Source organism: Hyla sarda, chromosome 10 (assembly GCF_029499605.1).
Source record: "Hyla sarda isolate aHylSar1 chromosome 10, aHylSar1.hap1, whole genome shotgun sequence".
Classification (NCBI taxonomy): Eukaryota; Metazoa; Chordata; class Amphibia; order Anura; family Hylidae; genus Hyla; species Hyla sarda.
The window spans coordinates 29,861,758-29,875,664 of record NC_079198.1 but is presented as its reverse complement, the minus strand read 5'-3'; the positions used below and the strand labels follow the sequence as shown (position 1 = coordinate 29,875,664).

At 45.0% G+C, this 13,907-nt stretch overlaps 1 protein-coding gene across 1 annotated transcript in view; it reads right to left on the bottom strand.

Annotated features, from left to right (window-relative positions):
• Positions 1-13,907, bottom strand: part of SLC17A7 (solute carrier family 17 member 7) — a 135,944-nt gene that overhangs the window by 73,741 nt on the left and 48,296 nt on the right. Inside the window, exon 3 of the mRNA XM_056541856.1 lies at positions 1,123-1,241. Within this exon, the coding sequence (XP_056397831.1) occupies positions 1,123-1,241 (119 nt within the window). The remainder of the gene's footprint in view (positions 1-1,122; positions 1,242-13,907) is intronic.

The window sequence follows — 13,907 nt, the reverse complement described above, 5'->3', positions numbered from 1 at the left end:
CAGGGGAACTGCTGAAGTGAGCATTACTACTTTTGCGGTTTTTATAGTATTATAAATGTTTGTAAAAAATAAAATCATGGGCTGGACAATGGAGCCATAGGTTAAAGGGTTACTCCAGTCGCCTGCACTCCTCCTATTTCTATCCCATTGGTTTATTTATACTCCTTGATGGCCTATTTGGTATACATACACAAACCTGTAATGTAAAGATATCTAAAGTATTGTTTTTTTTACCTTTTAAGTATGATTTCCTATTCTTTAAATAATAAGGAAAAACACTAAATAGTGGACAAAACCTTTAAATGGAGATCCATGACCTTCTCAGTGGCTGATGACTGCCTTGGATTGAACAATGTAGGTCACTTAATCCCTGTACTCCTAATAGGTGAGGGTTCCATCTATCAAATATTTATCACATGTCCCATAAATGGCTAAAGTGGAAAAAGCCATTTAAACCTAGAAACACCCTTTAGGATATTAGGGATGTATAAAGACAAAGTATTCACTGGCTCCAACTGTGCACACCAAGTGTGAATGCAGCTATGGCCTAAGATATGGCCTGCAAACAAGATAACTAATACATGTTTAAATGAGTACATTTTTTTTTTTTTTAATCAACTGTTGCCAGAAAGTTAAACAGATTTTTAAATTACTTCTATTAAAAAATCTTAATCCTTCCAGTACTTCTCATCTGCTGTATGATCTACAGGAAGTTCTTTTCTTTTTGAATTTCCTTTCTTTCTGACCACAGTATTCTCTGCTGACACCTCTGTCCATATCAGGAACTGTCCAGAGTTGGAGAAGTTTGCCATGGGGACTTGCTTCTACTCTGGACAGTTTCTAAAATGGACAGAGGTGTCAGCAGAGAGCACTGTGGTCAGACAGAAAGGAAATTCAAAAAGAAATACTCCTGTAGAGCATATCACAGCTGATAAGTACTGGAAGGATTAGGTTTTTTTTAAAAATAGAAGTAATTTACAAATCTGTTTAACTTTTTGGCCCCAGTTGATTTAAAAAAAATGTTTTACTTTAATACCATATTATTCAACTTTTTTTTTAATCTATCTATAGCAATAACATTACTATAAACATAGTTATAAAATGTACAGATTGATCTCTTACCTATTAGCTGCAAATTTTTGTGAAATATATCCTCCCGGAATTTGTGTCACTATATAGCCCCAAAAGAAAGATCCATGTATCATGCCAACTGTCTCAGGGTCCCAGGAAAATTGTGCTTGCTGATAAAATAAAAATAGAGAGAGATATAAGACATGGTATAAGCTGACGTTTTGTAAAGTTTTCACATTCTTTAAAGTCAGATGTTTCCATGGTATACTAAAGCACGATTATAAGTTTTTCTTACTTTTTTGAATTTATATTGTCAAATATATCATGTTTGTTTATATAAAGTCTTAGAGTGTACCTGTCATTTGGAAAAACGTTTTATATAATGTAAATAATACTATTATATGTTTATTTGTAACAGACATTGGTTAAAAATGTGTATGTTTTTATGGGAAAAAATGCTGTTCTTGCAGCTATTGCCTGTGTGTCTCCCTGCAGAGACCAAATACAGGAAGTGACCAAGCAGGGCTCTGTGCAGGCTCTTGGCTTGTCAATTATCCTGATGTGTAAGCCAGGGGTTAAAAATCCCTAGTATGTTCACACCCTCACGGGGACCACCCACTGTAGAGACATTTATTGAGTTCATTAAAAGAGACATCAAGACCTCCACAAAGAAATCGAAAAAGGTGAACTACACTACCCCAATAATTTCTCTACAGGTGAGGCACGGGCCCTGGGTGATCCACAAAAAGATAAATCGATTGTTATCAAACCAGCTGATAAAGGCGGGGCTATAGTGATACAAGATACAACTGTTTATCTTCGAGAAATACACTCACAACTAAGAGACACCAATGTATACAAAAAAATTTGAATCTGACGCGGTGAGAGTAATTGAACAGAAAATATGCACTTGCATCGATCGATACCTCGAACTTGGTATCATCAACATAAAGACCCACACGTTTCTTCTAAAAGAACATTCAATTACCCCTGTTCTATACACACTCCCCAAAATACACAAGAATCGGCAGCATCCTGCGGGTCGACCCATAGTCGCCTCAACAGAATCCATACTCTTCCCGTTATCCATCATTCTTGAGAAGATTCTGACACCTTTGGTCAAATCAACACCGTACTTCTTGTTAGACACCTCAGCTTTTCTACAATCGATTCATAACATTGTCCATATTCCTCCAGACACCATCCTTGTTACTTTTGACATAAACAGCCTATATACATCTATCAAACACAAGAAGGGTCTCCATGCTGTAAACATTTGCTTATTGACTCTGGCTTTGCAACAGGCACTATTGATTTCTGTATTGACATTCTGGAATTGGTCTTATACAATAACTACTTTTTATTTCAAGACAGTTTCTTACTACAGATCCAAGGGACAGCCATGGGGTCAAACTTGGCACCCCCTATGCCAATTCCTATATGGCCTGGTTTGAATCACAATTTGTGTATCCTCATTCACTATTCCAGACCTATTCATTGGTCTGGAAAAGGTATATGGATGACATTTTCTGTATTTGAAGGGGACCACTGTCAACTTTACAAACATTTCACCAGGACATTAATTCTATTTGGCCCGAACTGCAATTCACCATACATCACAGCACAGACCCCATATATTTCCTGGACACCCCAGTTCTATCAGACCCCTCTGGACAACTGACCACCGATTTATACACCAAACCAACAGACCGCAATAACTTACTCCTGTACACCAGCTACCACCCCAAAGCCATAATAAAGTCACTTCCCATATCTCAATTTCACAGAGTCAGACGCATAGTCAACGATCCCATGATTCAAACACAACGCATAGAAGAAATGTCATCCAAATTTAGAGCAAGAGGTTACCCTGAGCGAGTTCTCACTAAAGCTAAACAACCTAGAACCCCTAGATCACACAATGACACAGCCCATATACCTTTGTACATTCATATCACCCTTTTTCGTACAAAGTACATGGTATAATAAAAAAACCACTGCCTGTTACTCCATAGGGCACTCCCCACTGTGGATGAATTTAAGTCCCCTTTTATACCATGCTTCAGGAATCCGAGAAATCTGAAAGACAAGTTAGTACGGGCTGATGTAGGAAGTGCAACCCCACTTCTCTCACAAGCACTATTAAGATCCAAACAAAAAGAATGGAACCTTCCCTTGTTTACATTGCATACAGTGTAACAGTATCTTGAAAGGCGACCGTACATATCCCCCTAGATCCGGTCAATCAATCCCGTTGAAAGTTTTTTTTACCTGTGATTCAAATTATGTTGTTTATCTCCTGAAATGTCCATGCTGTTTAGCATATGTTGGGGAAACCATGCATCGTATCCCTCAACATAAATCCACCATTAGAAGAAAAAGCTTACTTTCACTGGTTCCCCCTCATTTTGATTCACATAACCACACCACAGCTCAACTCAGATTCCAGGTTTTGGAACAAATTCACCCGAATAGAAGAGGGGCAATAGAGTAAAATTATTAAAACTAAGAGAGGCATTTTGGATTCACAAATTACAAACATTGGAACCGCATGGACTGAATAGGGAATATGACATCACTAATATATAAAGTGCCTGTATTTACATTTGTTTTAACATGTTGATGATATGTTTCTCTTTTTCCATCTCTAGATACGATGAGGAAGCTACATCCGGACCAATGCTGCGTGGGCTCACCTAATCTTGTATTCTTTTTGGTTATTGGTATTTTCTCCACAACCTTTTTCCACACTCCGGCCCTCATTTATCATTGGAAATCATCGGGGATTTTGAAAGAGTCGTTTCCCGACCAAAACCTTGGTTTCCCACTGATTTATTAAGAAACCCGACACGAATTTTAGGGTTTCAGTGTCCTTTTTTTCCCACTGCTTCAAGCAGTGGGAAAAAGTGTTTGCCATTTCCCTAATTTTTGGACTGCACCCAAAAAAATCTGACAGCGACAACACTTGCGACAAATTAATAAATTGATAGGGAAAAAGATGGTCGGGTTAAAAGCCCCAAAAAAAAAACAACCCCACTTTTTGGATAAATGAGGGCCTCTGTCTTTTGATTCTCATTGCTTCCCTAATTCACATTTCCTTTTCTCTACTCAATAAAATCTCTCTCTTTTACGCGTGGACTTCTCTCCTTTTTTCTGCTAGCTTATCTTCTTTCTTTTCCTCTCTCTATGGCCTTCTCCTATAAACCCACAATTATTATTTTTTCCCCTTGTTTTTTCCCCCTTGTTTTCTTTTTTCTGTCCTTCATACCTATTTACCTGTCCTCTAGGTATCACACCCTCCTTTTGGTTTTAAATGTTTCCATATCTTCCTGTAGATTAGCCCTTTATTATGGATATACATATTTTCATCTATTGTATTTAGTCCTCTTTTTTACTAACCCATTCACTCTGTTTCATCCTTTTATTTCTTTTATTTCCCCCCCCCCCCTTTTTTTTTGCTTCATTTCTATCTTCTATTAACCTATCATATTTTATTCATTCTTTTCCCATTATCATCTCTATCTCTTTGCACATTCATTCATTCTCTATTCATCTGATTCAGTAGAATTCTCCCTCTTTATACACATGTCCTCTTTATACATTGACTTGCATTGTGGAACGCAAGTTGCGATTCATTTATGTGGTACTTATGATTTCCGTCAGTCCCTCAAAATTTTCAGAGCCCTTGTTGTCCTCAGTATTCAAAGCCCTGCTTGTCCTCAATGTACAGAGCATTGCTTGTCCTCGCTGCACAGAGCCCGGCTTGTCCTCAGTGTACAGAGCCCTGGTTGTCCTCAGTGTACAGAGCCCTGGTTGTCCTCAGTGTACAGAGCCCTGGTTGTCCTCACTGTACAGAGCCCTGGTTGTCCTCAGTGTACAGAGCCCTGCTTGTCCTCAGTGTACAGAACACTTCTTATCCTCAATGTCCAGAGACCTGCTTGTCCTGAGTGTACAGAGCCCTTGTTGTCCTCAGTATTCAAAGCCCTGCTTGTCCTCAGTGTACAGAGCACTGCTTATCCTCAATGTCCAGAGCCCTGCTTGTCCTCAGTGTACAGAGCCCTTGTTGTCCTCAGTATTCAAAGCCCTGCTTGTCCTCAGTGTACAGAGCATTGCTTGTCCTCGCTGCACAGAGCCCTGCTTGTCCTCAGTGTACAGAGCCCTGCTTGTCCTGAGTGTACAGAGCCCCACTTGTCTTCAGTGTACAGAGCCCTGCTTGTCCTCAGTGTACAGAGCCCTGCTTGTCCTCGGTGCACAGAGCCCTGCTTGTTCACTCACACATTCTGTATTTGGTCTCTTTACAGAGACACAGGCAATAGATGCATGTACAGAAATACTGTATATACATTTTTTTTTTACCAATGTATATTACAAATATACATATAAGGTTATATTCTACATTGTTTAAAATGTTTTTGATAATGACAGGTACACTTTAATACTTAGTGTTGACCCTTCAAAACTTCTGCATTCACACTGGTATGCTGGATATGAGCTTCTTGTCCAAATCTTGATGGCAACTCATTCTGGACTTGCTTGGAGTTTATCACAAGTTCTGTTGTTTTGAGGATTTACCTTTTGCCTTGTGTCTTGATCTGTATTATGCTGGAAAAAGCATTGTTTATCACCAAATTGCTCCTGGATCATTGGGAGAAGTTGGTTGGAGTTGGTTGGAAGACGTTAATGTGGTATAGTGGGGTGCAATTCAGGGCAGATGTTGTAACCCTGGGGAGAGATGTTATTAGCCCTTTCTTGTTGTGATGCCAGGGCATGGTTTAGCCATAAGCACCCGAAGGTAATACCGCTGGTCCTGGGCTAGGCACGGGGGCAAAGAAGACACTGACGGCAAGTTATGGACAACGGTAGCTTTACAGAGGGTAGACAGGTGATACAGTCTGTTCAGTACAGCCAGGGCCCAAGGAGGTGACCAGTGACACAGGGGGACCTCACAGGCTTGCTGGGACTTGCAGTATGTAGAGACACTTTAGTGCAGGCCACGGTGACTATATAGAAGACTTGACTTGACTGACTTGACAATTGACATGAAGATGACTTTGAGATTACTTGAGCTGACTTGTGGCTGCAGACTTTAGGCTTGAGACCTCCAATGCTCTGGACACACTCTGAGATGTCTTGACTGAACTGGACCTCAGCAACAAGAGCTAAGAGCTCCAAGAGAGAGATTGCAGCCCCTCCCCTGGTTTTATAGGGGAGCTTAGCAAGGATTCCATAGGTCACTTAGGGGGTCACCTGGTCACTAGTGCCTCCTGGGTAACAAGCACATGGTATGATATTTAAAGCAACAGTACACTAGAAATACAAACAGATGTATAATAGGGGTTACGCTGTAAGTGGGGGCCCTGGGGACATGGAGGGACTCTGCCTGACAGGGCAGGAGAAATGTACAGGGACACACCATCCCGTACTGGGCCATATCATTAACATACCATTACATGCCAGGACCATCTATTAAAGAGGATTCAGCTACCAAAGGTGAATATCTTGCTCTGAAATGGCAGAATGCAGGTGTCAGTGCATCTGCACGCACATTCAGGGGAAGGCTTTTAGAGACTGCCACTGTATCAAGAAGGACAGCAAAGAGGCCACTTCTCTTCAAGAAAAACACCAAGAACAGCCTGATTTTCTGCAGAAAGTACAAGGAATGCAGAGGACTGGAGTTAAATTGTTGTCCCTGAAGTCCCATTCAGACTTTTTGGGACATCTGGAATAGAAGAGAAGGTGAGCACTACCATGCACTATGTGTCATGCCAACAGTAAAGCATCCTCAAACCATTAGTTTAGGAATGCTCTCAATCCAAGAGTGGGCTTATTCCCAATTGTCAATGGCATCTAAAGAAAGTAACTTCTCCCAATGATCCATGACCATTTTGGTAAAGAATTATGTTTTTTCCTGCATGATGGGCACCGTGTCACAAGGCAAAAGTGATAGTAGTTTAGTGAACAAAACATTAAAACTTTGGGTCCATGGCCAGAAAACTCCCCAGTAATCAATCTTTTTCTCAACCTGTGGTCAATCCTCAAAAAAGCAGATCAACAAGCAAAAACACCAATTGTGATAAACTCCAAGCAGTCACTAGACAAGAGTGGGTTGCCATCAGTCAGGATTTAGCGCAGCATGCCACTGTGAACTGCAGAAGTCCTAAAAAAGAAGAGTCAAAACTGCAGATATTAAAGGGGTTATCCGGCTAATAAAACGTGGCTATTAGATAGATAGGGGATATGTGTCTGACCTCTAGGACTCCCCCCACAATATTCAGAACAGAACCTGTCTCTCTCAGCTGAGTGCTCCGGCCTTCACCTTCTAAAATCAACTGGTCTTGGGAGTGAAGGCCTTCTCTTCCAATAACTGGTCACAGCAACTTCCCGTCCCAGCTGGTGACGGACAGAGTGGGCCATCACTACTTAGATTAGTCAGTGTCGAAAAGCAATGTGTCGAAATTCGCGAATATAGCACTATATATTCGTAATTACGAATATTATTTTTTTTATTTTATTTTTATTTAATTTTTTTCACAGTACACATCACAGTGATCATCCCTCTCTGCTTCCAGCTTGTGTGGTGTAAAGAAGGCTCTAATACTACTGTGTGAGACTGGTGTGCGAATTTTCGCATATGCGAAAATTAGCATATGCTAATTTTCACACACGCGAATTTTTGCATATGCGAAAATAAAATGAGAATTTTTCGAATATGCGAATATTCGCGAATATATGATGAATATTCGTCCATATATTCGCGAATATTCGCGAATTTGAATATGGCCTATGCCGCTCAACACTAATCCCTAATGTCATTAGCATAACCCCTTTAAGTAATTGCATAAACTTGATGGGGAGGTTTACTATGTGCAGTGTTTTTATACCCTCTTAGCAAATCCAGCAGATGTCACTGTGCATAACGCAAAAATATAGACTTATGTAGATTTCTGCAACTTTTGGCGTTGCAAATTGGCTTTAAAGTCTCATGTGAAGAGGGAGTGCCCCCTGCACACCATCTCCATGATAAGTTATGCTCCCATCGGCACTGTCTCTGCTCTGCGTCCTTGCTCTTCCTTCCCCTTTGACATGAGCAAGTACATACACAACTGGCATGGATTCGTAAATGTCCCCCAATGTGCTTGTCAATTAAAGTTAAAGAACTCATGAAATGCTTTTATTTGTACTTCAGTAAAAGATCTAAAATCACAGAAACAGCAAACTTTGCGAAAACCGAAATTTCTATATGTCTCAAAACTTTTGGCCACAACTTTATGCCTTTACATGAAAAGCTGGATGCCTTAGGGAGTTGCTGCTGACTGCCTAAGGATTTCTTACGATACTTGTTAAAAAGATAGCAGGAAAACAAGGAAGGACGGGTCCAGCTCAATGCAGGTAAAATCAAGTTTAATCCATAGGACAAGGAAGGAACAAGTAACGCGTTTCAAGCGCTATGCGCGCTCTTAGTCATACATGACTACGTATGACTAAGAGCGTGCATAGCGCTTGAAACGCGTTACTTGTTCCTTCCTTGTCCTATGGATTAAACTTGATTTTACCTGCATTGAGCTGGATCCGTCCTTCCTTGTTTTCCTGCTATCTGCTGGTGCCATCCAGCACCTGGATCCGTGCTCTGCTGTCCTAGGCGGGGTGAGCTGGTTACATTTTGTTTGCTCTTGTTAAAAAGATGCAATGTATAATGTACCGTATATACTTGAGTATAAGCCGAGTTTTTCAGCACGATTTTTCGTTCTGAACACGCCCCCCTCGGCTTATACTCGAGTGAACAAAAAAAAACTTTTTTGGCTTAGCTGTAAGGGGATGGTCCTGGCCGTCCATCTCCGCCAGTCAATCCCTTCTCAGTGGTCTTCAACCTGCGGACCTCCAGATGTTGCAAAACTACAACTCCCAGCATGCCCGGACAGCCATCGGCCTTCGTCATCATCCAGACCCCCCTTTTGATTTCTACTCACCTCCCCTCTGTGGGAAGGATGGGTGAGCTGGTCCGAGCCGTCCATCTTTGGCCATCTATGCTGCAGGGACCGTCTGGTGGGGAGGGTTAGTTGTTCCGGGCTGTCCATCTTCATCCGGAGGCCTTCTTCTCCGCTCTGGTCCGGCCCCGAACTAGTGACGCTGCGTTGACGCCACCGCACAGGGACGTTCATGCGCAGGGACGCCACAGACGTCTGCTGCGCAAGAACGTCCCTGCGCGTCGTCAATGCAACGTCACTAGTCCAGGGCCGGAACGGAGAAGAGGAACTCCCTGTGAAGATGGACAGCCCGGAACAACTAACCCTCCCCACCGGACGGTCCCTGCAGCATAGATGGCTGAAGATGGACGGCCCGGACCAGCTCACCCTTCCTTCCCACAGAGGGGAAATGAGTAGAAAACAAAAAGGGGGGTCTGGATGATGACGAAGGCTGATGGCTGTCCGGGCATGCTGGGAGTTGTAGTTTTGCAACATCTGGAGGTCCGCAGGTTGAAGACCACTGAGAAGGGATTGACAGGCGGTGATAGTTACATAGTTAGTACGGTTGAAAAAAGACAAATGTCCATTAATGTTACGCCGAGCGCTCCGGGTCCCCGCTCCTCCCCGGAGCGCTCGCTTCTCTCTCTCTGCTGCAGCGCTCCGGTCACGTCCTCTGACCCGGGGCGCTGCGATCCCGCTGCCAGCCGGGATGCGATTCGCGATGCGGGTAGCGCCCGCTCGCGATGCGCACCCCGGCTCCCCTACCTGACTCGCTCCCCGTCTGTTCTGTCCCGGCGCGCGCGGCCCCGCTCCCTAGGGCGCGCGCGCGCCGGGTCTCTGCGATTTAAAGGGCCACTGCGCCGCTGATTGGCGCAGTGGTTCCAATTAGGGTAATCACCTGTGCACTTCCCTATATTACCTCACTTCCCTTGCACTCCCTTGCCGGATCTTGTTGCACTTGTGCCTAGTGAAAGCGTTCCCTTGTCTGTTCCTAGTCCGTGTTCCTGACCTCCTGCCGTTGCCCCTGACTACGATCCTTGCCGCCTGCCCCCGACCTTCTGCTACGTCCGACCTTGCTTCTGCCTACTCCCTTGTACCACGCCTATCTTCAGCATCTTCAGCAGCCAGAGAGGTGAGCCGTTGCTAGTGGATACGACCTGGTCACTACCGCCGCAGCAAGACCATCCCGCTTTGCGGCGGGCTCTGGTGAAAACCAGTAGTGGCTTAGAACCGGTCCACTAGCACGGTCCACGCCAATCCCTCTCTGGCACAGAGGATCCACCTCCTGCCAGCCGGCATCGTGACAGTAGATCCGGCCATGGATCCCGCTGAAGTTCCTCTGCCAGTTGTCGCTGACCTCACCACGGTGGCCGCCCAGCAAGCCCGACAGATCGCCCTTCTAACCCGTCAGCTGTCGGAAATGTCCACCATTTCGCACCAACTTCAGTCGCAACTTCTCCAGCAATCTTCTCCTCCGCCAGCTCCTGCACCTCCTCCGCAGCGAGCGGCCACTCCTAGCCTCCGCCTGTCCTTGCCGGACAAATTTAATGGGGACTCTAAGTATTGCCGTGGCTTTCTTTCGCAATGTTCCCAGCACTTGGAGATGATGTCGGACCAGTTTCCTACTGAAAGGTCTAAGGTGGCTTTCGTGTTCTGCCTTCTGTCTGGAAAAGCCCTGTCATGGGCCGCACCGCTCTGGGACCGCAATGACCCCGTCACTGCCTCTGTACACTCCTTCTTCTCGGAAATTCGAAGTGTCTTTGAGGAACCTGCCCGAGCTTCTTCAGCCGAGATTGCCCTGCTGAACCTGGCCCAGGGTGTTTCTTCTGTTGGCGAGTACGCCATTCAGTTCCGTGCTCTTGCTTACGAGTTGTCCTGGAATAGTGAGATTCTCTGCGCGACCTTTAAAAAAGGCCTATCCAGCAACATTAAAGATGTTCTGGCCGCACGAGAGACTCCTGCTGACCTACATGAACTCATTCATCTAGCCACTCGCATTGACATGCGTTCTTCCGGATGGCGTCTGGAGCTCCGCCTGGATATGGACTTTGTTCGCACGAAGCGTTTTTTCTCTCCGGCTCCTCTCTCCTCTGGTCCTCTGCAATCTGTTCCTGTGCTTCCCGCCGCGGAGGCTATGCAAGTTGACCGGTCTTGCTTGACACCTCAAGAGAGGACACGACGCCGCATGGAGAATCTTTGCCTGTACTATGCCGGTACCGAACACTTCCTGAAGGATTGTCCTATCCGTCCTCCCCGCCTGGAAAGACGTACGCTGACTCCGCACAAAGGTGACACAGTTCTTGATGTCAACTCTGCTTCTCCACGCCTTACTGTGCCTGTGCGGATATCTGCCTCTACCTTCTCCTTCTCTACTATGCTCTTCTTGGATTCCGGATCTGCAGGAAAATTTTTTTTGGCCTCTCTCATCAACAGGTTCTACGTTCCTGTGACCAGTCTCGCCAGACCCCTCTACATCTATTGTTTTTACAATAAAAGATTGGACTGTCTCGTACGTTTCCACACAGAACCCCTCCTAATTTGCATCGGACCTCATCACGGAAAAATTGAGTTTTTTTTCCTCAGGTTCTTTGGCCCCAAGAAGAGGGGGAGACCCAAGGGGGGGGGTACTGTTACGCCGAGCGCTCCGGGTCCCCGCTCCTCCCCGGAGCGCTCGCTTCTCTCTCTCTGCTGCAGCGCTCCGGTCACGTCCTCTGACCCGGGGCGCTGCGATCCCGCTGCCAGCCGGGATGCGATTCGCGATGCGGGTAGCGCCCGCTCGCGATGCGCACCCCGGCTCCCCTACCTGACTCGCTCCCCGTCTGTTCTGTCCCGGCGCGCGCGGCCCCGCTCCCTAGGGCGCGCGCGCGCCGGGTCTCTGCGATTTAAAGGGCCACTGCGCCGCTGATTGGCGCAGTGGTTCCAATTAGGGTAATCACCTGTGCACTTCCCTATATTACCTCACTTCCCTTGCACTCCCTTGCCGGATCTTGTTGCACTTGTGCCTAGTGAAAGCGTTCCCTTGTCTGTTCCTAGTCCGTGTTCCTGACCTCCTGCCGTTGCCCCTGACTACGATCCTTGCCGCCTGCCCCCGACCTTCTGCTACGTCCGACCTTGCTTCTGCCTACTCCCTTGTACCACGCCTATCTTCAGCATCTTCAGCAGCCAGAGAGGTGAGCCGTTGCTAGTGGATACGACCTGGTCACTACCGCCGCAGCAAGACCATCCCGCTTTGCGGCGGGCTCTGGTGAAAACCAGTAGTGGCTTAGAACCGGTCCACTAGCACGGTCCACGCCAATCCCTCTCTGGCACAGAGGATCCACCTCCTGCCAGCCGGCATCGTGACAATTAAGTTCAACCAGGGAATTGAAGGGTAGGGGTGTGGCGCGATATTGGGGAAGGGATGGGATTTTATATTTCTTCATGAGCATTAATGTTATTTTGTTCCAGGAATGTATCTAACCCTGTTTTAAAGATGTTCATTTTTCTTGCTGTGACCAGTTCCTTAGGTAGACTGTTCCATAAGTTCACAGTTCTTATGGTAAAGAAGGCGTGCCGCCCCTTGAGACTAAACCTTTTCTTCTCCAGACGGAGGGCGTGCCCCCTCGTCCTTTGGGGGGGTTTGACCTGGAACAGTTTTTCTCCATATTTTTTGTATGGGCCATTAATATACTTATATACATTTATCATATCCCCCCTTAATGAAGGGGAGGGGGAGGACGATAATGACGGGGGTCTGGATGATGACAGGGGGATGATGACATGGGGGGATCATGTATTTCCCACCCTAGGCTTATAGTCGAGTCAATAACTTTTCCTAGGTTTTTGGGGTGAAATTAGGGGCCTCGGCTTATATTCGGAATGGCTAATACTCGGGTATATATGCTATCTGTATTTTTTCATATTTTATGGCAATTGGCATTATGCAGGTTGGCGGCATGGCAAGAAAGAGGTTGGGAGGTTTTATTGTGGGGTTGAAATTAGGGAACACAGTGTATGTTAATATGCTGGCCTATGTTTTATATCCTGTTAACTTGTTCATAGCAATAAATAAAGGAAGCAAAAAAAAAAAAGCATTAGCAATCTCAGCTATCTAGCTATCCATATTTTATACCCTTTTTTCCCCTCTTAAAAACACTTAGAAATATATTTATGATAATTGCAGTCTGCGTTTTATCCGTGATAGGAAGAGCAAACAAGAAGCATATAAGTAGTGCAATTTCAGTGCACACTATTTGGTGCAACAGATAATACTTACCTTTAGCAAAACAACAAATATCTGCAAAACTTTAGCAACTACTAGATACACTTGGATTGGCCACCCACTACTGACAAAGGTGCAATGCTAGAAGTAGCCTGCAATACAGTCACCTTGCCAGGGCTATAGCTTCTGCTTCTCTATCCAATAGATATGTTTGTGGTGTCCCGGTACTGAACTTGGTCCCGTACCTTTGTCGTAAGTCCCCACAGTCAGAGTTCCTCCATGCTGGTAGAGCTTTCCTGATGGGTTAACCCCTAATCACCTCATAGTGCTATTTAAAAGTGTATATATTTTATATATTTTATTATAATGTAATTTATGTACAGGACCTTTGGTCACGTGATGTTTGGAGAATTGTGTTATGCTAAGGTTCAAGGACATTTAGGTCATGTGATGTAACCCTAATGCCTTGGTTTAGGACTGACAGGTCTGGGAACCAATAAGTTTTGACCCATCCCCTTCTGTATATAAGGGCGTTGTATCCAATAATCACTCTCTTTCCCTTGGGATCTCAGAGAAAGCAGATCTGTGATCACAGCTACAAGACAAGCTAGGCCTGAAGCCTTCCACTTCAGTGCATTCTAAACCGTGAGTTAATCCGACCCAAATCTCAC